The sequence below is a fragment of the Phytophthora sojae genome, assembly GCF_000149755.1.
Source record: "Phytophthora sojae unplaced genomic scaffold PHYSOscaffold_4, whole genome shotgun sequence".
NCBI classification, from domain to species: domain Eukaryota; phylum Oomycota; class Peronosporomycetes; order Peronosporales; family Peronosporaceae; genus Phytophthora; species Phytophthora sojae.
Window position 1 is genome coordinate 6688907 of NW_009258118.1, and position 21332 is coordinate 6710238.

Here is a 21332-nt window from a genome sequence, read left to right on the forward strand (position 1 = left end):
GTGAAGTGGAAAATCACAAGCATGTTGGTGGAGTAAAACCAACCCGGAGCGTTGTTTCGGGAGGTTACACAGGTTGACGAATAGTTATATGGACAATAACTAGACCAAAAACCTGGCCGATAACCCGATTGGATAGCTGAACGGTAATAACAGATAGTATCTGTTGTAGTTACACTTAGACGAACCTACATGTACAACAGAGAAGGAAACTTACAGTTCAAGAGCACCATACGGTTCAAGAACATGTTTACTCTCGACAGCCACAAGACAGCGCCTTTGCACAATCAGTTCCTGATCGAGCCGTCGAGCCCGCTGCCGCAGTGGCGCCGTTTCTCGCGGTCGCCGAACACCACTGTGTCCAACTAATACATTGTCCAACTCATGCAAGCTCAGCTAGACAAACCTGCCGCGCAAATGGCAGGGGTACGAGGCGCATGGGGGAAATCCCTCAAGAAGTACATCACCAAGCGCAGGGACCCCCTCCCCCCAGCCTACCAAGGCAAATTTTATGAAGACCTTGACTTCTGTCGTTTTGACACAGAAGAGTACTACGGTCTCCCGCAAGACCTGCCGACCGCCACCTTTGTGCCTATCCTCGCGGGCAACCTGAAGCTAACGGCTATGAATGGGTACAGAGACTTTAGCCAGCACGACCTGGGCGCCCGGCATTTCCCAAACGTGAGGTCTCTTAAAGACTAAGATCCGGAAGTGCTTTCGCTCTCGTGACTTTGAGTATGACCTCCAGCCGCGTCTATGCAACCTACGCCAACACGGCTTCTACCACGGCTACCTGTCCGAGTCCCAGAATCTGCTATTCCAGTGTATGGAGCCAATCAGCCCGGTCGAGCAGCGGTTTTACTTCCAACAAGGTCTGCGGAGCAACATCTACCGCTCGATCAATGAGAAGCGCTCGAAGAAGCTATCGACTGGGCTCCCATTTTGAGCACGCACACTTCGCGAGCACGGGCAACGACGACGTTGACTGCCCTTGCGACTAAATCGGCCACCTGCCACTGGTGCAAGGAGGTTAGCCACATTGCACCTGTCTTGCTCGGAAGCAACGTAAATCCGCTTTAACCCCTCCAGGCCGAGCAATAATAATAGTTTAACTGCATATAAATGTATATTTAGTACCGTTTTGTATACAACGGAATGTGGAAAAGAAGGTTTCTAGGTAGAGCCGGTCGTTAATGCGTATTGGACAAGTCTAAACATACACAAAACTGCATATTCGAAATTGAATACTCAGATTAAGCCTGCATAATTCAACGTAGTCTGACGTGAGTAAAACAAACCTCAATACAGACCCGAGACAAGAGCGGCTCTTAAAGCCCCACCCCCACAAAAATTAAGACAAAATCTATGGAGTAAATAGGGGTGTCACTCCCAGAAACTTCCACAATCAGTTGATTTAGCTCCCTCGACGTAATTACTTAAAGGCTACCAGTTTGTTGGACGCCTCTTGCTGCTGCTAGCCGGTTCAATAGGTGTTAGCCGCGCGACAGGCGTCCCTGGTGTTGATGCCTTTCACTGCGTCGGCGGGTCGGCGCATTCGAATTCTTCTCCCTAGGAACGAGCGTGTCGTGGTTCCACTCACGGCGCCAAACATCCCTGAAAGTCATCGCGACACCGCGCATCTGGCGGCGTAGTTTCAGACTCAGGAATATGCTGACTGCACTCACCACAAATGTATGATGTAGTGGCAGCCCTTTTGTCGTCGGTGCATAGCAGCGAGCAAACCTTGAGGGCGGGTTGGTGGCGCTTCGATTGCGTTGGCTTGTGTCGCCATTCGTCGAGTTATTGCGGGGCGTGTGTCGGCTGGGTGGACCGTCGTGGTGGCTGTTCAGCCGCGTCTCTCGCGGTAGGTTCCCGCACGCCGAAAGTGTTAGCATCGTGGCCCGAAGCTGACAGATCTGTAACTTAATAATGTACTTGAGAGTCACGGGTCGAGATCCTTTGTTCTTGTGATAAGCCATGTGCACGATATAACTGTTCCCAAATGCCAGGCCAATAAGACCAACTACAAGTGAGTTGTAATATTTTTGAATCGGACAGCACGCTGGATGAGCTGGTCGTGGACATCCACACCTTCCATGAAGGCGTGGTAGTCCTACACAACTCGAGGATAAGGCACCTCTTGCTGGATTGCGCGGTCTTGCCGAACCACACGGTTCAGTTCCAGGCTCCACCCAGTGCAGTAGTATATAGTGGAACACTACGAGGTTAGTTTTTTTACGAAATTGGCAATATCGAGATATTTTGTAGAAACTCCACATGCGCTGAATTTCAAGCGCCACAAAGTTGTCCAAACCAGGTTTAACACCTCTACAAGAACCGCAAAAATCCGGGTAAGTAGCAAGGTAACTACAGTCGTGCACCTCGTTTTCGGCGGGGTGGACCATATAAGTACCTCGAATTCACCAATTCTCAGGAGGTGTATCGTCTGTAGTAAATACAAATTCAATGATACACGTTGTCTATGTACGCAAATCCGAATACATTATCCCCGGTTATAAATTTATACCGGGGCCGAAAACGAGGTGCACGACTGTACCTTCATCAACGTTCGCAAAATCAACCCCGAGGCAGCTACCTTTACAAAATAAAACCCCGGTGTACCTACTTTCACCAACATTGACCCACATAAAACATATGTTTATGATTTTGTAACGGGGTTACACGCGAGTTACGCGAAGGGTTACGAAGTGGGTACACACTGTCCCACCTAAATCAGTAGGAGAATCAGTACATGGCTTCAGAGCCACTGATTATGCATATGACTAGAGTTCACCATGCTAGATAGTGAACCGGATACATTTACACCGTCGGCGGCTTTGCCGCAGTAAAGGGAAATACATTCAGTTTGAGATTCACACAGTTAAGAGTTAAGGGTTGACTCTTGGAGTCCGTAAGGTGTACGGACTGGTACGTTCTGGTATTAGAACGGGCTATAGCTACGGCAGCCCCGCTGCAGATTTAGTGAAGCTCACTAAGAGCATATCCACCGGTCGTGAGTAAGACTAAATTTTACCCCTTTTCTGTCAATATTTAATTTTAGTTTTAGTTTTGTACAGCTCCACGTTTGAGTAAATGCTGAGCAAATTGCTCCATTTTTTACGCAGATCAAATTTTTGCACAAGTTTGCCAACGGAGGAGGCTTTGAGTAAAAGGTTGAGTAAATGTCGACCAGCCAGTAGTAGAGCCAAGTCAAGCGTTCTAAGCAGCGCAAGCGTCACAGACCGCAGTGTCGCCCTTGCTACGTCATCCGTGGGTCTTCCTCAACGTGCTGCCGGGCCCGTTTTCATCTTTATAGGGCTATACAGCTAGGACTCAGTGCTGGCGCCGAACCAAGAGCTTTACACGCGCTCGCTGCGTCCGTCGCACGCAATTCCATGTCACCATCTTGAGTTGGAGTCGACGCTGCCGGAGGGTGCAGACGTCGGCGCTTGTTGCCACTCAGCGGCGCAGTTGCCTCGGTCGGCGAGGCATTCGTCGTCAGGAAACCTGTGGCGCGAGGAAGCACACAAAGACGAGAACGATGCGCACGCCACGGCCGAGAGGGACAAGTGTTAGTGATGGCTGAGTCTGGGGGAGGATTACGGCATGTCACCGTGGGCCCTCCTCCAGCCGCCTCTGTGTCTGCAGGTGCTGGTTGCTGCGTCGGGCGCGCGGCGCCCAGAGCGCTTGGCGCAGTTCCGCAGCGGAGGCTGTGTCTCGTTGCCGCTGCCCGCTGGGCGAACGACGCGGCACAGGCGCATCCGCCATGGAACACGTCCGTGAATGTGGTGCCGCGGTGCTGCCGGCAGCTGTGAGCGTGGAGGTCTGCAATCTGCGGCGCTGCAAAGGCGCACGCGATGCACCTGAACGAGGTCGCGTTGTGCGCGAAGACCGAGAGCGTGGCCAGCGGCGGGGCATCATCGGCAGCAGGAGCTGTTTCGGAGTTGCCACTGACAGCGGCGGCACCGAGCAGGCGTGAGCTCTGGGGCTCGCTCGTCTGGTCGTTGCCGGGCATGGGCACGGCGAGCGTGGAGGCAGCAGCACGGTCATCGGCAGCTTGGTGCGCGTCAGCATCTTGACCGCCGGCGGCAACTTGGTCGGCAGCAGCTTGATCAGCATGGGCGGCTGTAGTTGGAGGTGCTGCCTCGTCGAGCACGGGCAGCCAGTCCACGGCGGCGGCGCCCTCGTCCACGCTCACTAAGGCGCTGGCCGCGTCGCTGAAGAAGTCGCTCTCGACGCTCACGGCGTCGTCCTCTTCACGCGCCGTCACCGCGCTCGACGCTATGCTGCTCACCGGCGACGCCGGCGGCTGCGAACCACTGAACAGCGCGCGAACAGCGAGAAGATCGCCATCGACACGCGCAACCCGCACGCAGCAGACACGCAGTAGAAGTAGGTACACGAAGCGAGAAGCGTAGGCTCCGAAGAAGTGTAGTTGCTTGGAAGAGGAGGGTGGGGGCGGCGCACGCGCTCACCCCCGCTGACAAAAATTCTACTGTGGAATTACTCAAAAGAGCATTCCTGAACCCTTACAGCACCGGAGTGCAAGGGGCCTGCTCCGGCTCATGTCAACGCCCTCATTGAGCAGCGTCAAGCACCAGTCAGGTAAGTATGAAATGGATTCAGAAGCCAACCCGTTATACTATATAGATATTGAACCCTTACGTACATATTAGAATAGCGACCAATGTATAGGTGGTAAGTTTTTGATGTGTTGCACACAATGGCAAGTAGTTAACAGTCGCAAAAAGTCTGTCTTAGCGGATGATGCTCAGTCTTGCAAAACTTCTACTTTAAACCAAGTTTAGGTATGTTTTCTATAGATTTGTGTATTGTCTAAAATAGTGGATGTAGGGCACACTACAAGAGTCTATTCGAATAAATTTCTGTCTCGGAACAAATCACAGCTCCGCATCATGGCGTAGGCTTGTAAGGATTGTGAAAACACATTCAGCCTCCTAAAGATATATAATTTGAAAGGATTTGTCCATCGGTTGTGTGACTATTTACTTCTTCTGGAGGTCGACAGCATGCGCGACGCTATCAAACCCCAGGTTTTTCATGATAGCGAAATCAACACAAACGACTAGAACATGTCGACTGGGCTCCAGGCTTGAATAATTTCGAGTGACCGCACTAACATTTAGCGAGCTTGTCAATTATATATGGATTAAAATGCGTATCACTAAGTACTGGCTTGGGGCCGATCACCGACGAACAGCACAAACGAAGTCATCATGCGGCAACCTACCTACCTCGTTTGGCGGCCAAAGCAGCACAGAACCTGAGAAGCGCCACATACCAACCACGCTTCCACGAACGAATTCGCGTCCAAGTCGATTTAGCCTCCATCCGCCCAAATGTCCCCGCGCCGAAAGATATTCAAGCTTTCTGGGGCACATTTGCGTGGGCCGACAACCCCTGGATACCGGACAGCAATGCACCATCACTCCAGCGCAGCAAATACGACCGAATCAAGGTGACATCAATTGCAAATTTAAGTATCGTCAGAGCTTCTGAAGATGTTTATGAGGTGAGAGTGCCCACTGCGGATGGGTTCCCGGCCGGTCACACCATCGCAAAGCTGGAGCGGTGGCTCATAGCCATTCTACTCAGTTCACCCAGGCTCGACATCGGTCAACAGCTAGGACGACCGCCCGCTCTGGTGCTCAGACGGCCTCCTTCACTCAGTACCAGCTATACATGGTCGGTCGAGGTGGAAGGTTCTACTGTACGCGGAATCTCCAACAACGGATCGGCAACTCTCATGCTGGAGCAGAAGCCGCGGCATTGAGTGGCAAATCAAGTCTCACGACGAAGCAAGCGCAGATGCTAGCGCGCTCGAAAAGCACACAGGAGGACTTGTGTTCAAGGCAAACCCACAGATCCACGGATATCCGTGGCAAGTACCGGACTCGATGAGGAATCGCAGAATCCTTCACGTGCTAAAACAACAGCCCAAGAAGCGACTCAGGAAAGCAGCAAACCCGAACCTGGGTCAACTGCTGACGAAATGGGCGGAGCGGAGCCGATGACTGGATTCGAGGTCACCAAAGGCAACTACCAAAGCATATTTGTGCGCACGGCAATTTGCTGACGAACTTCCAAGTGTGGGTCACCTACCGACTGGCGACTCATCAGCTGAATCTGTTCTACGAAGGTAAAGGTGATTATCAGGGATGCCCTATGGACGTGGCGTGTGCAGAGATTCACATTACGAGCACGCATATCACTTGGGCCTGTATTCGAGTACAGCAATTCTGGCGGCGCTGTCTCGAGCACTGGCTGGGTCATGAAGTCTCACCGGACTGTCTCGAAGGACACAAAAGCTACTTCGCGGCTCGGACAGCACCGAACGGCTATGGCGCAGGATCTCTCAACGCTACGGGCAATGGAGACCAGAGAACGGGGAGTCTCTCCGCCAAATCTGGTGGGTACTCTGCAGCGTCGGGTTTGCGTTGCTCTGGCAAATACGGAATCAGGTGGTACACGAGGGACAAACGTGGCTGCCAGCTCAGCAACTCGACTAAATGTGGTTGACGTGCATGCGCCAGCTCAACGCAATAGCGCGTCGGAAGCGCCTTCGAGCGCCAACGAAGATACAAGGAATGCAGTTTCAACTAAGCCTCGACTGTTTTGCAGACATAGGCCTAGAAGCGAATCCGATGGATTCCCTTCCGCAGCCTGCGGCGTGGATTAAACAGACAGAGCCCACTCTGATCACTAGACTTAGAACATACCAGGCAGCTATTAACTAAGGTTCAATAGACTACCTTCTTCTTTCTCGCGTATCACTAAATTCAGCCGGAGATTTTGCGAAATAGTTCATATTTATTCCGTTTTTCTGGCATGTGCTGATGCACGTCAGTTGCACTGAAGGTGACTGAGTTAGAGTCGAAAATACCACTGTTTATAATATTTATGTCAAAATATTACAATAATTCAAGTGCCAGAATTATCCAGGAAATAGCACTGATATCTAAGTTGCACAGTAATAACTCGCGAATATTTTACGTTTTCAGCCGGTGGTCTAATGGGCGTTAATTATTCACGTTGTTCTATTGGTTCGATAAATACAGTTGTTCAGTAGACTTCTGCTTTAATAAAGAACACCTGATGCATACAAAATTGTGAAAGGTAATGAAATATTACGGTAACGTTAAATTCAACAGTGAAACGTTAAATTCAACAGTGAACGCATACAATATCCAGGATTATAGGTTTTCTAGTGGTATTCATTGAAGCAGATGTCTATACTTATTTGTGGAGATTGTGTTCTTATCAAGGTATTATGGTTCTATCTTGATCGCCCGCGTCCCTTGTAGCATACTTCCATTAAATGTAACAACTCGTCATTAGGCCAAAGAGACGATGACCGCAGCTATATAATGCTATCCAAAGCAAGGCCATTCGTCAACCATAATGCTGTAGCCAAGTTGAATCACTTCAGCGATGGCCTACTCGACAGCCTTGGCCGTGGTCGCGATATAAATTTGCAGCGTCTTCGAGGGGATGACGTGACCTTGAGTGAGTGAGTGAGTGAGTGAGTGAGTGAGTGAGTGAGTGAGTGAGTGAGTGGGTGGTCCATCTCGGACAACACACCGATTTACACGTAGGCAACTTTGTCACTCATTAAGCGCAGGCTCACGCATCCCTTTGGGCTACAGACAGCGATGAAAAAGCCCCGTAACGAAAAAATCAACCTGGCCCTACACATCACAAGATACTGCTCAAAACCACATCCTATTTTAGTATAGTTGATAAATCACGTATGTGATTCTAGCCAATAGTAGAGTGAATGCATCAAATATTATTCAACTATATTGTAAATACATTGACTGGTTTGACGGCGCGATTCTGGTGTCAAACTAGTGCCACCAAACAACACAACGCACTCACTTTTCAAAGACACTCCGATGTTCAGCACCCCGCAACACCCCTAGCAGCGCACCTACACGATCGAAGAGAAGTGATATGCTCTCAGGCTAGCAGTCGACGTCCATGGCAAGCAAGTTGCCGACGCTTTGTAGTGCGTTACTGGTATGCTTAACAAGTTTAACGTTTTGTACAAACCGACTGTCGTAAAGACTTTTGCAGCATCACTGGATGCGATAGTCCTGATGGTATGGTGGAATTGCAGATTTTCTGGAATCCCTCCGAGCTGCAGCCGTGACTGGTTGGCTGAGAACTCAATCTGGGAAACGATGACACGTGGCTGAATGTTGACGATGGATCCTAGCTGGACTAGTGACCAAGCTGTACAAGGTTTGGTGGCCCCGGATGAAGATGCCCCCGAGGAGGACCCGGCTGGAACCAAGTACCGGACGAGAGGCAAAGCCCAAGGTAGTGTTAACCCCTTAGTTACTACGCTCAACATAAGCGGTGTATACCCTAATTCCCTCTTGTCGCAGCGTTTATGCTATGTTGGAACGCTCAACATAAGCAGAAATTTCACTTGGGGTTTGTATGGATCCTTTTTTGTTATCCTGGTATACAAAAAGTAAGATATTTTCTGTGTGTAAAATGGGCACATGTACAGGGCTAGGTTTGCCTTTGGTGTGGGCTTTTTCCAAAGTGCAAGAGAAAGGATACTGCCACCCATCAAATTGGTGGCCGACGGCCACTGATTCCCCTCATTCAAGAAAACGACCGCCAGACGAACAATGGTCGCCCCCGTCGGGAAGACACCACGCCACACGCTCACGCCGGCGGAGAAGAAGAAGTGCCTGGAGGCACTGCGGCGGGAGCGACGACTACGCCGCGCGGAAGAGAAGGAGGCGAGGGCACGAGCTGCGGCGGTAGCACCCCCGAAGACGATGGCTGCAGCGGCTGCGAATGCGAACCTCGCATCTGCAGAGGCGAAGCAGGCCGTGGCGGAGGCGACGACGGCAGTTGCGGAGGCAATCCCCGGCGCGGACGAAGAGGGGGCAGCCCCAGCAGAGCCGAAGGCGACGGGCAAGACGCGGAAGGCGCCAACTCGGAAGAAGGTGCCTGACCAGACGCTAGCTATGTGGAGGAGCGGGCCAGCGTCGGCCGCGACCGCCGCACGCGCTCAAGATGCCGCACCAGCAGCAGTCGCATCGGAGGTTGCAGGCGCAATGGCCAGCATTGTGGCGACGATTGTGGAGGAGGCGACACCGGTGGACGGAGCGACGCCCCGTGTGGCACCTGACTCCGTGACGAGCAGCACTCGGCCAGGCACGAAGCCATCCAGCTCCGGCAAGCGCAAGCGCGTTGAGACAACGGAATCGAGGAAGCGCCGACGCAGGATCCTCGATGAAGACAGCGCAGATGATGAAGGAGACAATGATGAAGAGGTACGCTATGCTGGACGAAGGCAACATAATGTGCTGGATATTGTCGTTTATTCAACACATCGCTGACATAAGCTTACTGTTTATTTGATTCTAGGTGGATTCAAGTGAGGAGGCGGGTGTCAGTGCAGACGCTGCCGGTGTGGGCGCGCGTGTTGATGTTTCACTGGATTGCGTTGTCGATGGTGACCCCAATTTGATGGACGACGGGGCCGCCGCTTGTACAGGCATCAACTCGGACGAAAATCCCGACGTGCGCGAGGAACCGGAGGACAAAGAAGACGCAGAGGACGACGACAGCTGGGACGGCGACTGGGATATCAGCCAACTGACTGACGAAGAATCGGAGGAGGAGCGGGAGGAGCTTCCTGAGTCTGTGTGTTCGTCTGCCGCGATGGACACCAAGTACATCACGGCGATGAGAAATATCGGGTGGGAATATGGTAAGTTGGACTCACTCAACATAAGTGAGCGGCCGTGTATTTGTATCCAACATATTTACTAGCATATTTTTTGGTACTATTTACAGGTGAATCGAAGTTTGGACCAGACCCCACGTATGCCGACCTTTACGATGGCCCATACGGCCCAACCCCCAGCGTTCTTGAAGTTGCCGAAGATCCATTGGCGCTCCTGTTCTACTTCATGCCGCCCAAGCTCTGCGCTCAGATTGCAGTGGAGAGCAACACGCACCACCGTCCATTCCCGGGCGCGCGAGGGCGATCCGAAAGCAGCAGCGCAAGAGTGGTGGCGAAGTTAAAGACCTCGGCGACATTCGGCGTCGCCTCGCTGGTGTCAAGGACATTGAAGCCTATGAGGTGCTGCAGGTGATGGGCCTGCTCATTGCCAGGGTGCTGGCACCGATTCGCAAGGGCATTGCAGCGCATTGGTCAGTGGCGAAGGTGGGCACCATGCCTGCGAATCGCTGTAGCCTGTTCATGAGCAAGAACCGCTTCTTCCACATAATGGTCTACATGCACTTGTCCAACAACAAGTCTCCGAAGGCTAAGACCGACAGAGCCTGGAAGATCCGTCCAGTCGTCGACGTGCTACAACGGACCTTCGCCTGCGGTTACCGTGTCCCTCCCATCATCAGCTTCGACGAAGCAACGCTGCCGTCGCGTTCCCGATACAACCCAACTCGGCAGTTCAACAAGGACAAGCCCCACAAGTGGGGACGAAGGTGTTCGTCGCTGCGTGTACCAAGACAGCTTACTGCATGAGGTGAGAAGACCCGTGGTGTAATGGGCCTACTTTAGCTTACACGTGTGCGCGTGTATGTGAGGAAGCGTAGCTTAGTTTAAATTAGAGTTAATTATACTCGGGCCTCCGAGTATAGATTAATCTAAATAAACGATCCAAATAATGTTTTTGGGTTAAAATGAGAACTGCTATTTTTGTTTTATGTTTCTGACTTCCTCTAAATGTAATATTCTAAGATAGGAATCTGCCAACGGCTGGTTGGCAGAACTCCAATGCTACGTATGTCGCTCATTGGCTAAGAGATGCTGCTCTCAGCCAATAGGAATCCTAAGTCTCTATGGACCACCCGTCGTGGTGGTCGTAAATGTATGTAGCCTTTGGTGTGTTTACACCAAGGTCGAGAAAGTCTTTCGAACCTCTGACAGACGTCGTATCTGTTAGAGTTACAAGTGACTGTAGCCACTTGTGCGTGTAACCCTGTTACACCATCCCCCCTCAAGGTTAGACGCGCCGAGTCACGGCACGTCAATCAGGAAATTGACCATTCGTCAATTCTTCACGTTGGGAGAAAGAAAACTCGAGCTCATTCCGCAATGAGCTCGCTGCAGAAGAAGACCGCCGCCACAACAGAGGGTAACCTCTCTGTTGCTCAGTACCATGAGCGCCAGCAGGCAAAGCGCGATGCGCTCGCTGTAAAGGCCGCGTCGGGGACAACCCAGTCGGAGATTGTCCTCGAAGGTTCCTCTGTAGTCAACGACGCCGTTGACTACGGGGATGACGACGTGGAGATGGAAGAGGGCGAGGCCTCTTCCAACAAGCGCAAGGAGTCTATCGACAGCTATAGTCTCGACCCGCATGCCGGGTCGAGACGCCCTCGTGAAGGAGACGATTCGGACGCTTCAAGCTCGAAGCGTTCGCGCGGCGAGGGCGACACTCTGCTCTCCGCTGCTGGGGCTTTAAGCTCCCCGCGTGAGGTGGCGTCTTCAAGTTCTCCGCGCGCTGCTCAGGCAGCGCGCGATCCGTGGATGCCGGCTGCGTCAGAGGTCGCAGACCGTGTGGGCAACACCGTGCCTCCAAATGAAATCCCGCTGTACGTATGCAGCGGGATCCACGATGATGCTGTGGCGGAGGAGCAGCACTTTGATCCGTTAACGAATCAAAGGCGCGATTACTATATCGGACTCTTTCACGAACTCCGATACTTCTCCAGCAAGAAGACCTCTTCTCGCAGCAAAGTGCCTGAGTGGCAGGCACTTTGTCAAAGTTGGTATGCTTTTGTTGAGAATTTCAACAAGAAACCGGCTGCTTACCGCGAGCGGGTTAAGCATGCCCGTGAACGCTTCGAGACATTCTCGACGCGCGGGAGGTTGGAGCAGCTCCACAGATCCTCTGTGGACGCTGGTATTCCATGCGCTGTGCCCGAAGGCCAACAGTGCACGTTGTGTCTTCCGGGTGCGGTGCACTTGAGCGACCGCGACCTAAACGGGTACACGACGATTCGTGTACCTGAGAGTCTCAAGGATCTCCGTGTCAAGTTCCTCGCACGTGAGGAACGCGACGATCGTGGGACCTCGGGCGCTGTAGGTGACCACAGCGCTCGCACTACCTTCGCGTCGGCAGTGCGTGGTGAGCTTCGTACTCCCTCACCATTTCCGGAACGTCCTGCAGCAGGACGTCCCGTGGCTCCCATGTATCTTGGTGGGGCGGAAACCCTCTCCAACGAATACGATAACGAACCGGCTGCCGGTTCGTTTTCGGGATACTATGGTTCACAATACGCTCCACAATCCAGCGTATTGAGCCGCGGGCGTCGCGGATCGGAGGCGGCGGTGGTGGGAACACGCCCCGGGTATGGTCAACCTGGGGTTGACCTTGGCCCGACGCTCGAGGAGCGGGTCGCTGCTGTGGAGCAGCTTCAGAGCCGGGAGTTCGCCGCTCTGAAGCAGGAGATGGCGACCCTGAGAGCTCAAGTTGCTCAGGCCTCGCAGACCGCGTCGGACATCTCTGTCGACGTGGGAGGTCGCGTCGCACGCTTGGCCCAGCGCGTTCACGCGCTGGAGCAGAGGTTCGCTCCCGCTGGGGCTTCCGCTTCGGGCCAGCCGAGCTAGGTGGCTCGTGCTGCTGATATGGCTTCAGCCGCCCGACGTAAAAGGTCGGATGGAGGCGCATGCTAGATGGAATATCTAGCGTGTAGGCGTTGCCATGCCGTACCAACACCGTGAACGGCCCGATGAAGCGCGGAGCGAGCTTGCTCGCCCCGAAGTCGGAAACTGCATGTTTAGGCAGGTTTTGAGTAGCTAGCAAAACCAATGAATCCTTCTTGAATTCATTTGTGTTACCCCTGCCAACATTGTCTGCGTTCAGCTTCTGTCGGTCGACCGAAGCTGCAATAGCGTCTTGGACAAACCGAATGACGGCTTGTCTGCGCTGCACGAAGTTGATTACGTCCGAGCCGAACTCGTTCAGCTCGTTTCCAGCAGTAGGCCCGGCCTCTGCGTTCGTCTTCGTGGTGTCTGGGCCCTACACAGACCCGTTCTTCTTCTTCTTCTTCTTCTTCTTCTTCTTCTTGTCAGTGTATGTGCCCCGCACAGACACGTTCTTCGTGCGCTTGTCGGCGTCTGTGTCCTGCACAGACGCGCGGTTCGTGGCTTTACTTCGTGTCGTTGCGGCTGACACTGTGCAAGTGTCAGCGGCATTCTGCGGCTGCTGCGTTGCTGTCGGAGATCCTCCCCCACTTAAGGAAGGAGCCACCATCCCGAGGAGACTCGGGAGGCGTGGGTGCCTGATGGCGTTCATGTAGAACGGTGTATGCCCGGTCGAGGCATGCACCGAGTTGTTGATGGCGAACTCCGCCATCGGCAGGCACTCGCTCCAGTGTTGGAACGAGTGAGCGTAGCTCTTAAGCACGTCTACGAGCACGCGGTTCACGCGCTCGGTCTGCCCGTCCGTCTGCGGATGGTCCGCAGTCGACATCGAAAGTTGACTCCCAAGAAGTGTAAACACTTCTTGCCAAAGGTGTGCAGTGAAGCGCTGGTCTCGATCCGACACAATGTCGATCGGCATGCCATGGTGTTTGAACACCATGTCAACGAACAGACGCGCCGTCTGTTTCGCAGTCACTTCAGCGGGTACTGCAGCAAGATGTACCATCTTGCTGAAGCGGTTAACAAAGACCACAACGCCCGTGTTCCCCTGGCGGTCCGGGGGAAGACCGAACACGAAGTCCAAAGACATGGACTGCCAACACTCCCGTGGAGTTGGTAGTGACTGCAAGGGAACCTGCGCGAAAGGCGCAGGCTTCACACGTTGACAAACCTCGCAAGCACGGACGTACTTGCGCACCCATTTATACTGGTGGGCCCAGTAGAAGTCTCGCGTGAGAAGAAGGTATGTCTTCTCACGGCCCGGATGCCCCGCCGTCGGTGCATCGTGATACTCATACATGATCCTGAGTCGCAGGTCATGGTCATTGGGCACGACAAAGCGGTCCGCGTTGTCGTCGACTGCACTGTAGAGTAATAACCCGTCGTGCACCCGATAACGGTGTGCACGAGCACGAAGATGCTTCGGCAGCTTCTGACGAGCTTTGCCAGAGGGCGCTGAGCCATAGGCCAGCAAGAGCTTCGCGTCCGCGTCGTGTGCCTACGCGACCTTCACGTCGTCCAACAGTGACGACGTTGGGGTGCTCGATCGCATGGCGTCAATGGCATTGACGTCGGCATCAGTCGTGGCGTAGTCAGGTCGACGCGAGAGCGCGTCGGCCACCACATTGAGTCTTCCGGGTTTGTACTCAACCCGGAAGTTATACTCTGCGAAGAATGAGAGCCATCTCGCTATCCGTTGCGAGATGTGCGGTGACTTCACAGCCATCCGCAGCGACGCGTGGTCCGTATAGACCACGAACGGTTTGCTTCCGAGTAGATACACTCGGAACTTCACGAGTGCGTACTTCATGGCAAGGAGTTCCTTGTCATGCACCGGGTAGTTGCGCTCAGCCGGCTTCAGCTGACGCGATTGGTAGTAGACGACACGATCACGACCCTCGTGATCGTGCTGCATCAACGCACATCCGATTGCGAAGTCGGATGCGTCACACACAACGTGGAACGGGCGATCTTGGTCGGCCACCGCCAAGATCGGCGACTCAGTCAAGCCCCGCTTGACTGCATCGAAGGTCTGCTGACACTCAGCAGTCCAAACCCACTCGGCGTCCTTCTTCAGGAGCTGTGACAGCGGGCGTATCATGCCCGCGTAGTCCTTCACGTACTTGAACAAGTACGTGGTCAAGCCAAGGAACTGCCGCAGTTCCTTGACGTTCGACGGCGTCGGCCACTCATTGATCACTCTGACCTTCTCAGGGTCAGGGCGGACACCGTTCTTCCCAACGAGACACCCGAGCACGGGTATCTCGCTCGCCCCGAAGATGCACTTCTTCAGGTTCGCATAGAGCTTGTGCTTGCGCATGAGCGCAAGCAGCTTCCGGAGATGCACCTTGTGCATCTCAACATCGCTCATCCCGTCCGCAGCCCGGCTGTGGACGAACACATCGTCGAAGTAGCTCGGTGCGAAGTCGCGCACCGAGCGCAACAAGTGCGTCACGCACCTGTTGAAGGTCGCAGGGGCGTTCTTCAGACCCTGCGGCATCACTAGCCACTCCCAGAGCATGCCGCTCGGCGGGCTCACGGCCGTGAGAGTGAGTGATATCGCTCTCACGCATGAGGATCTGATAGAACCCATCGCGCAGATCAAGAGCACTGTAGATAGTGCTCCTGGTCATCGAATCGATGATAACATCTTTTCGAGGTATCGGCGTCTGCGCCGGTATCGTCGCATCGTTCAGCTTGTTATACGCATGAACGATGCGCCAGCCGCCCTGTGGCTCCTTGACACAGAACGTCGGAGCACTGTGCGGGGATTTCGATTCCCGCACTTGTCCAGCTTTGCGACGACTTTCGAAGAAGTCGTCGATCGCTTTGACCTGCTCTCGCGGCAGTGGCCACTGCCGCGTGACACAGTACTTCGTCCCCGGCACGAGATCAATCTCGTGCTGGATGCCCTTGTCCTGCGGAAGCTCCGCAGGAATCTCTTCCGGAAGTACGTCCGCGTACTCCCGTAAGATCTCGTAGTAGGGACTCGTTTTCAACGAGTCCCAGCTCTGCTCTTCAAAGCGCTCCTTCTTCGTCTTCGCACTGAGAGTGTCCTCGCTCTCAGTGGTGCTCTCCATGAAGAACTGCCTCAGTTCTTCATTCTCACTCTTCGTTTTCTCGGCGTCCGAGAGAATGCATATTTGCTCGATGCGTCCATCGTGCAAGTCACGCGCGAAGCGCTTCCAGCTCATGACTGGAAGCGAAGTCAACTCCGACGCTTGCGTCGGAGGGTTAGCGAGGGTCATCTCCCTGCGCCTGTACCGGAACCCGGCACAGGTACGCGTCAAGACGTTCAACGTCTCGACGTCCGGCTTCTCAGCCTCCGTCTGCCCGGCAGACATTTCTTGTAGCGTCTCGGCCCCAGGCCGAGGCTTGCGCAGCGACCTTCGCATGCGCCGTCTTCTTGTCCTGCGGATCCCGGCTCCGCATGACTCTTGACTTCGTCCAGGCCCAGCCGTGGACGGGTGTTCTTCTTCAGTACCGACGGCGGGTTCATCCCGCGGGCGAGCGACTTCAAGCCCGGCTCGGTCGCCCGGCGCTTCGTCGTGCAGCCCGGCCGCACGACAGCATGCAAGTTTTTCCGGTGCGGGACGTTTGCAACCGTCCGCACCGCTTGCAGCGTCGACACCCAGAGTCGACACGCCATTCTTACCTCGACGCCTGTTATTAGCGGAGCCCTCCATTACGGAGGTTGCGTCGGCTCCCCGAGCCGACGAATCAAATTCACCCAAGCCATCGACTCCCGGAGTCGACGGCGTTACGTCACCTTGGCTCTTATTATTGGCCAGACCTGATCCAATCAGATTCGCGTCAGCCTCCACGGCTGAGGCGTGTGACTCGCCTGCGTCATCCGTGCCCCTTGAGGCCGGAGACTCTTCCTGATTCGCTGAAAAGCGGGTGTCGACCTCCGAGGTCAACACATTTCCTTCATTAGCTGTCGGCGGCAACGCCGACGCTAGCTGCTCTTGAGTGCGTGCTCGCGCGCGCCCAGGGCGCTCCGGGACAGCGTCATTAAGCGCTGTCTCGAGTGGGGAGTCGCGCGCACCTGTCGGTGCGTGCGTAGTGGCAACAGGGCCATCGCTCACTGTTCCGCTGTCGCGACCAAAGCGCACGAGAGTGCGCTTCTCCCAATCGATGACCGGATCATGCCGTGCAAGCCACGACATGCCCGATACAATGTCAAACTTATCGTCCAGATCCAGGACGATAAAGGGCTCGACAAACTCTTGATCTTCATACGTGAAGCGCACGCGTACCATGCGCTTCTCGGTCTTTACGATGGCACCCGTTGCCAGTCGTACTTCCAACATACTTCGAGGTATCTTTAAATCCTCGAAGTCAAGCCTTGATAGACTTCGCAGTCGAACAAAGTTCTTCGACACGCCAGAATCTACCAAAGCACGGAGAGAGCCGTTTGCTCTCATCGAGTTCACATTCAGGATGACAAGGTCAGGCTTGTTATCTTGGTTCTTGCAGTGAGAATGAATCTCACTGGGGGCTGCAGTCCTCAATGTCGCGTGTCCAAGGTCGACACGCGGAACTGCATTACCAGTAGGGCGCCCCGCGCCTACTAGCGTCTAGCGTTTTATGTTTGGTTGCGACGGTGCCCGGCACCGCCGCGATAGCCACCCTGCTGGTGCACGGGGGCTGTGCACTTCCGAGCAAAGTGACCGACTCTACCGCAACGGTAGCGTCGCACATTATTTCCCTGCGACTGCTGGGGTCCGGCAGTTGCAGCACTCGAGAGGTCCATGGATTCTGGGCCTCCCGTCCTCACCACCGGGCGTGGCTGTGGCCTCGGCACATGTGCATGCAGCTTAGCCTGCCGCAGGCTAAACACCTCCTGCATTACAAGAGTAATTGCAGCTTCTAGAGTACTCGGGTACTCACGGAAGAGATAGGTCTTCACAGGCCCATCTCTCAGACCCTTCATGAACGTGACGACCTTGGTCGCCTCGTCGATCGGATTGGTCACGATGTTCGAGACCAAGTACCGTGCTCTCTGAGCGTAAGCATGGACATCATGCTTGCCCTGCTGCAGGCCGAGGAACTCCGCCCTCGACCGGAACTCGTTTTGTGGGGGCTCAAACGCTCGTCTGAGCTCCTCCTTGAAACCCTCGTACGTGCTAAAGCACGTAGGATCCGAGAGTCGGCGTCCATACGCCCAACTTCTTGCGCGTCCGCCAAGACATGACATGGCGAACGCAACCTTCGACAACGGGTCGACGATACGTCGAGCCGCAATGGCTGTGTCGCGTTCGACAAGCCAACGGAGGAGAGGTTCACCCTCTCTTCCGACATAGTTGCTCACATTGAGCTTCAGCGATTGCGCGCGTGGTGTCGTCCCGGACGACACAGCGGTAGTAGCAGCAACATCGCGTTGCTCCTTCAGTATGAAACCCAGAGCAACACCGTGTTGCTCTGTCGACGTTAGCGTACGCAGCATCGTAGCTACAGCCGCCTCACCAATGACTGTTGACAGTCGTTGGAGAGCTTCCCACTCTGGGTCCGACAGGTGGGGACAGTCAGCGCGTGCAACGTGAGTTGCAGGCGTAGTGGAGCTTTCCATGGGCACCTCTGTATCCACGGGAAGGTTCTCAGCTCCGCGTTCGTGCGGTGACGTACTAACTTGGGTAGTCAGTCGTTGGACGGACTACAAAGTGCTACCAGGTGTTATGGGCCTACTACTTTAGCTTACACGTGTGCGCACGTGTACGAGGAAGCGTAGCTTGGTTTAAATTAGAGTTAATTATACTCGGGCCTCCGAGTATAGATTAATCTAAATAAACGACCCAAATAATGTTTTTTGGGTTAAAATGAGAACTGCTATTTTTGTTTTATGTTTCTGACTTCCTCTAAATGTAATATTCTAAACTGGGAAGCTGCCAACGGCTGGTTGGCAGAATTCCAGTGCTATGCATGTCGCTCATTGGCTAAAAGATGCTGCTTTCAGCCAATAGGAATCCTAAGTCTCTATGGACCACCGTCGTGGTGATCGTAAATGTATGTAGCCTTTGGTGTGTTTACACCAAGGTCAAGAAAGTCTTTCGAACCTCTAACAGACGTCGTATCTGTTAGAGTTACAAGTGACTGTAGCCACTTGTGCGTGTAACCCTGTTACACGTGGCGAGTCGGAACTCGCCATGGGATTTTTTTGGCCTAAGTCCTTACGTTGGATGGTAACCAGCATAAGAGCGGCTTGGAATGTTATTGTACAACATAAAGCTAACTTTATTGATGTGGTTGTTTTACTACCAGAATTGAAGTGTACTGCGGGGCCAAGGCGCACTTGCAGACGCCCGTGCCGACGGACAACAACTCTGGAGAAGCTGCAGTGCTGCGCAACATGAAGGCGCTATGCCCGCCGTCGCCAACTTCCCCGTGGCGACTGGTGATCACAAACAGGTTCTACACGTCGGTGAAGCTGGCGCTGGAGCTGCTGCATCGCCGGCTGTACATCACCGGCGCGACCCAGACGGACCGGTCCGGCTACGCCAAGAACGTCATCACGAAGAAGAATACCAAGCAGGTGAACAAGCGGAAAGTGATGGTGCCTCCGCAGGGGACCACGAAGCTAGCGGAAAACAAGCAGTTCCCTCAATTGACGGCAGTCATGTGGATGGACCGCCTTCCGGTGCACATGCTGTCGACAGGAGGCAGTCGACGCACCATCTCCATCCGTACGTATGCTCTTACTTTCTACAATGGATCGATTGCTAATCTATCTAATGATGTATGCAACAGTGCGCCGCATTCATGGCTTCATGCAGTCTGTTCCGGCGCCAGAGATAGTTCGAGACTATCACCGCTCAATGGGCGGCGTCGACGTTCATGACCAACTGAGGATGCAGCGCTACAGTGTCCAGCTAGCCTACAAGACGCGCAAGTACTACAAGACCCTCTTCTTGGGCCTCTTTGACATGGCGCTGGTGAACACCTTCATCATCTACCGCTTCTACAGAAAGGTGAACAACAAGCGGCCCCCAAACACTTTGCTTTTCTGGAAACGCTGATGGAGCAGCTACTCGCCGTCGACTCTCCGGAAGCGTTCGCTGCGATCGAGGTATGTGATATGTTGCCGGTTCAACATAGACGTCCACGCTTACGCTGATATCCAATATATCCTCGTGTTATGTTGTTGCTTTTGATTGCAGCAATCGACAAGTGCTCGAGAACGGACGGCGGCTTCCCCAGTCCGAGATGGAGCTACGCAGCGGTCAGCTGCAGACGAAGGGCTTGCACCAGCGGATTGTGACCACCGGCTTGAAGAGAACCCAGATACAGTCGACTGTGAGCAGGGGACGAAGCGCCGACACCGCACATGCAAGGTGTGCGCCATCCTCAAGGTGAAGCCAAGGTAATTCACCAAGTACTTCTGCCCAGAGTGCTCCACGGGCGATCGACGGTGCGTGGCAGCGCTTTCTACTGCTATGATTCTGTAATGCAGATTAACGTGTTATGTGTTGATGCAGCAAGTATCTGTGTAATGTAGCACGGGAGGGGAAAGCCAAAACCTTCTTCCAGATCTGGCACACCGACTGGAGCAACGGAAACGACACCCCGAAGGCGCTCCTGCAAGAGCACAAGATCCGCAATCGGCCGCCGCCCTCGCGCCCTGGTAAGAAGCGACGTCGCATCACGCAAGGGGGGTGCCACGCCGTCGCGGATTCCGAGGGAACGGCGGGAGCAGGTGGAGGTGGCGCGTCGGCTAGCGAGGCTGCCGTGGAAGAGAATGATGAAAGTGCAGGGGAGGCAGACGACGAATCGTCGTAGGCAGTGTGTTTGTTCTTTGGTAGCTTGCAATCAATGGAAACTCTACTTCTGCGGTTTGCAATCAATGAATGCGTTACTCTTGCTTTCCTGTCATTGGCTGCAACACGTGAAGCCATCGCTGCTGGACGTGTGCAACGATGCAAAGATGGGCTCTCCAATAACTGGGACATTCGTTATGTTGATTTCGCCATCTGCCTCATTTTGGCTGCATAAGATGGCTTTATGTTGTAGGAGCCGCTACTATACCCATCTGTCTTCTCTCTCGCACAACCCCATCCACCCTCTCCAAATCCGTACTTACGCGGCGACACATACAAAAACCAATATGCTCGGATACGGGACGGTAAAAAATATACCCTCGTAAAGAGAGCCGGGAAGTAAGGGGGTTAACGTGCCTCCGACAGGAGGCCACCTGCTTTTGATATAGGGTATGGATAAAATTTATCATCGAAACGGCGGCAAACAAAAAATTCCTTACGAACCTAAGTACGAATCGCGATTTAGTGGCTTTATCGTGAAGAGCGCTATCTTGCGCACATTTGAGCCCTTGTTTGCATCGAAATGTTGAAAATTCGAGGAGTTGTCGGCACTTGAAAAAACTATCCCCATTTGGGAAGGGTCAAAATCCTACCACGTTTTGAACGATAGTGACTTCAATTCTTTCTCAAAATTTGCTTAGCGTACATTATCAGAAAGCTCTCGTTCAAAGCAATCGCATTAAAGTCTTTTCCGCTTTCTACGAGTAATTTTCACTTTCAAAATTTCGATGTCCGGATAGGTACGAATTCTGATTGGTCAACTTTAAAGTCGATTATCTCGATAACTCCCAATGGCGCGTAAGTAACAAAATGTTACTTACGCGCCATTGAGAGTTATGCAGCGTAGCACGACGTTAAAG

General features: G+C 53.7%; 5 protein-coding genes across 5 annotated transcripts; 4 read left to right on the plus strand and 1 right to left on the minus strand.

Moving 5' to 3' along the window:
• Positions 1 to 700: 700 nt before the first annotated feature.
• PHYSODRAFT_500028 (hypothetical protein) lies at positions 701 to 943 on the plus strand (the record flags this gene model as incomplete). Its single annotated transcript, XM_009529505.1, has 1 exon — positions 701 to 943. A coding segment is annotated over one exon (243 nt), but the record flags the coding sequence as incomplete, so codon positions are not given.
• Positions 944 to 3307: 2364 nt separating this feature from the next.
• Positions 3308 to 5060, minus strand: PHYSODRAFT_332487 (hypothetical protein; the record flags this gene model as incomplete). The annotated part of the gene is made up of 3 exons (XM_009529506.1): positions 3308 to 3504; positions 3601 to 4316; positions 5008 to 5060. The coding sequence occupies 3 exons, from the start codon at positions 5058 to 5060 to the stop codon at positions 3308 to 3310; spliced, it is 966 nt and encodes a 321-aa protein (XP_009527801.1).
• A 149-nt stretch (positions 5061 to 5209) lies between these two features.
• PHYSODRAFT_504326 (hypothetical protein) lies at positions 5210 to 5791 on the plus strand (the record flags this gene model as incomplete). Its single annotated transcript, XM_009529507.1, has 1 exon — positions 5210 to 5791. A coding segment is annotated over one exon (582 nt), but the record flags the coding sequence as incomplete, so codon positions are not given.
• Positions 5792 to 8660: 2869 nt separating this feature from the next.
• PHYSODRAFT_332488 (hypothetical protein) lies at positions 8661 to 10534 on the plus strand (the record flags this gene model as incomplete). The annotated part of the gene is made up of 4 exons (XM_009529508.1): positions 8661 to 9314; positions 9409 to 9754; positions 9841 to 9986; positions 10043 to 10534. The coding sequence occupies 4 exons, from the start codon at positions 8661 to 8663 to the stop codon at positions 10532 to 10534; spliced, it is 1638 nt and encodes a 545-aa protein (XP_009527803.1).
• An 8377-nt stretch (positions 10535 to 18911) lies between these two features.
• On the plus strand, positions 18912 to 19496 carry PHYSODRAFT_504012 (hypothetical protein; the record flags this gene model as incomplete). The annotated part of the gene is made up of 1 exon (XM_009529509.1): positions 18912 to 19496. A coding segment is annotated over one exon (585 nt), but the record flags the coding sequence as incomplete, so codon positions are not given.
• Between the last annotated feature and the right edge of the window lie 1836 nt (positions 19497 to 21332).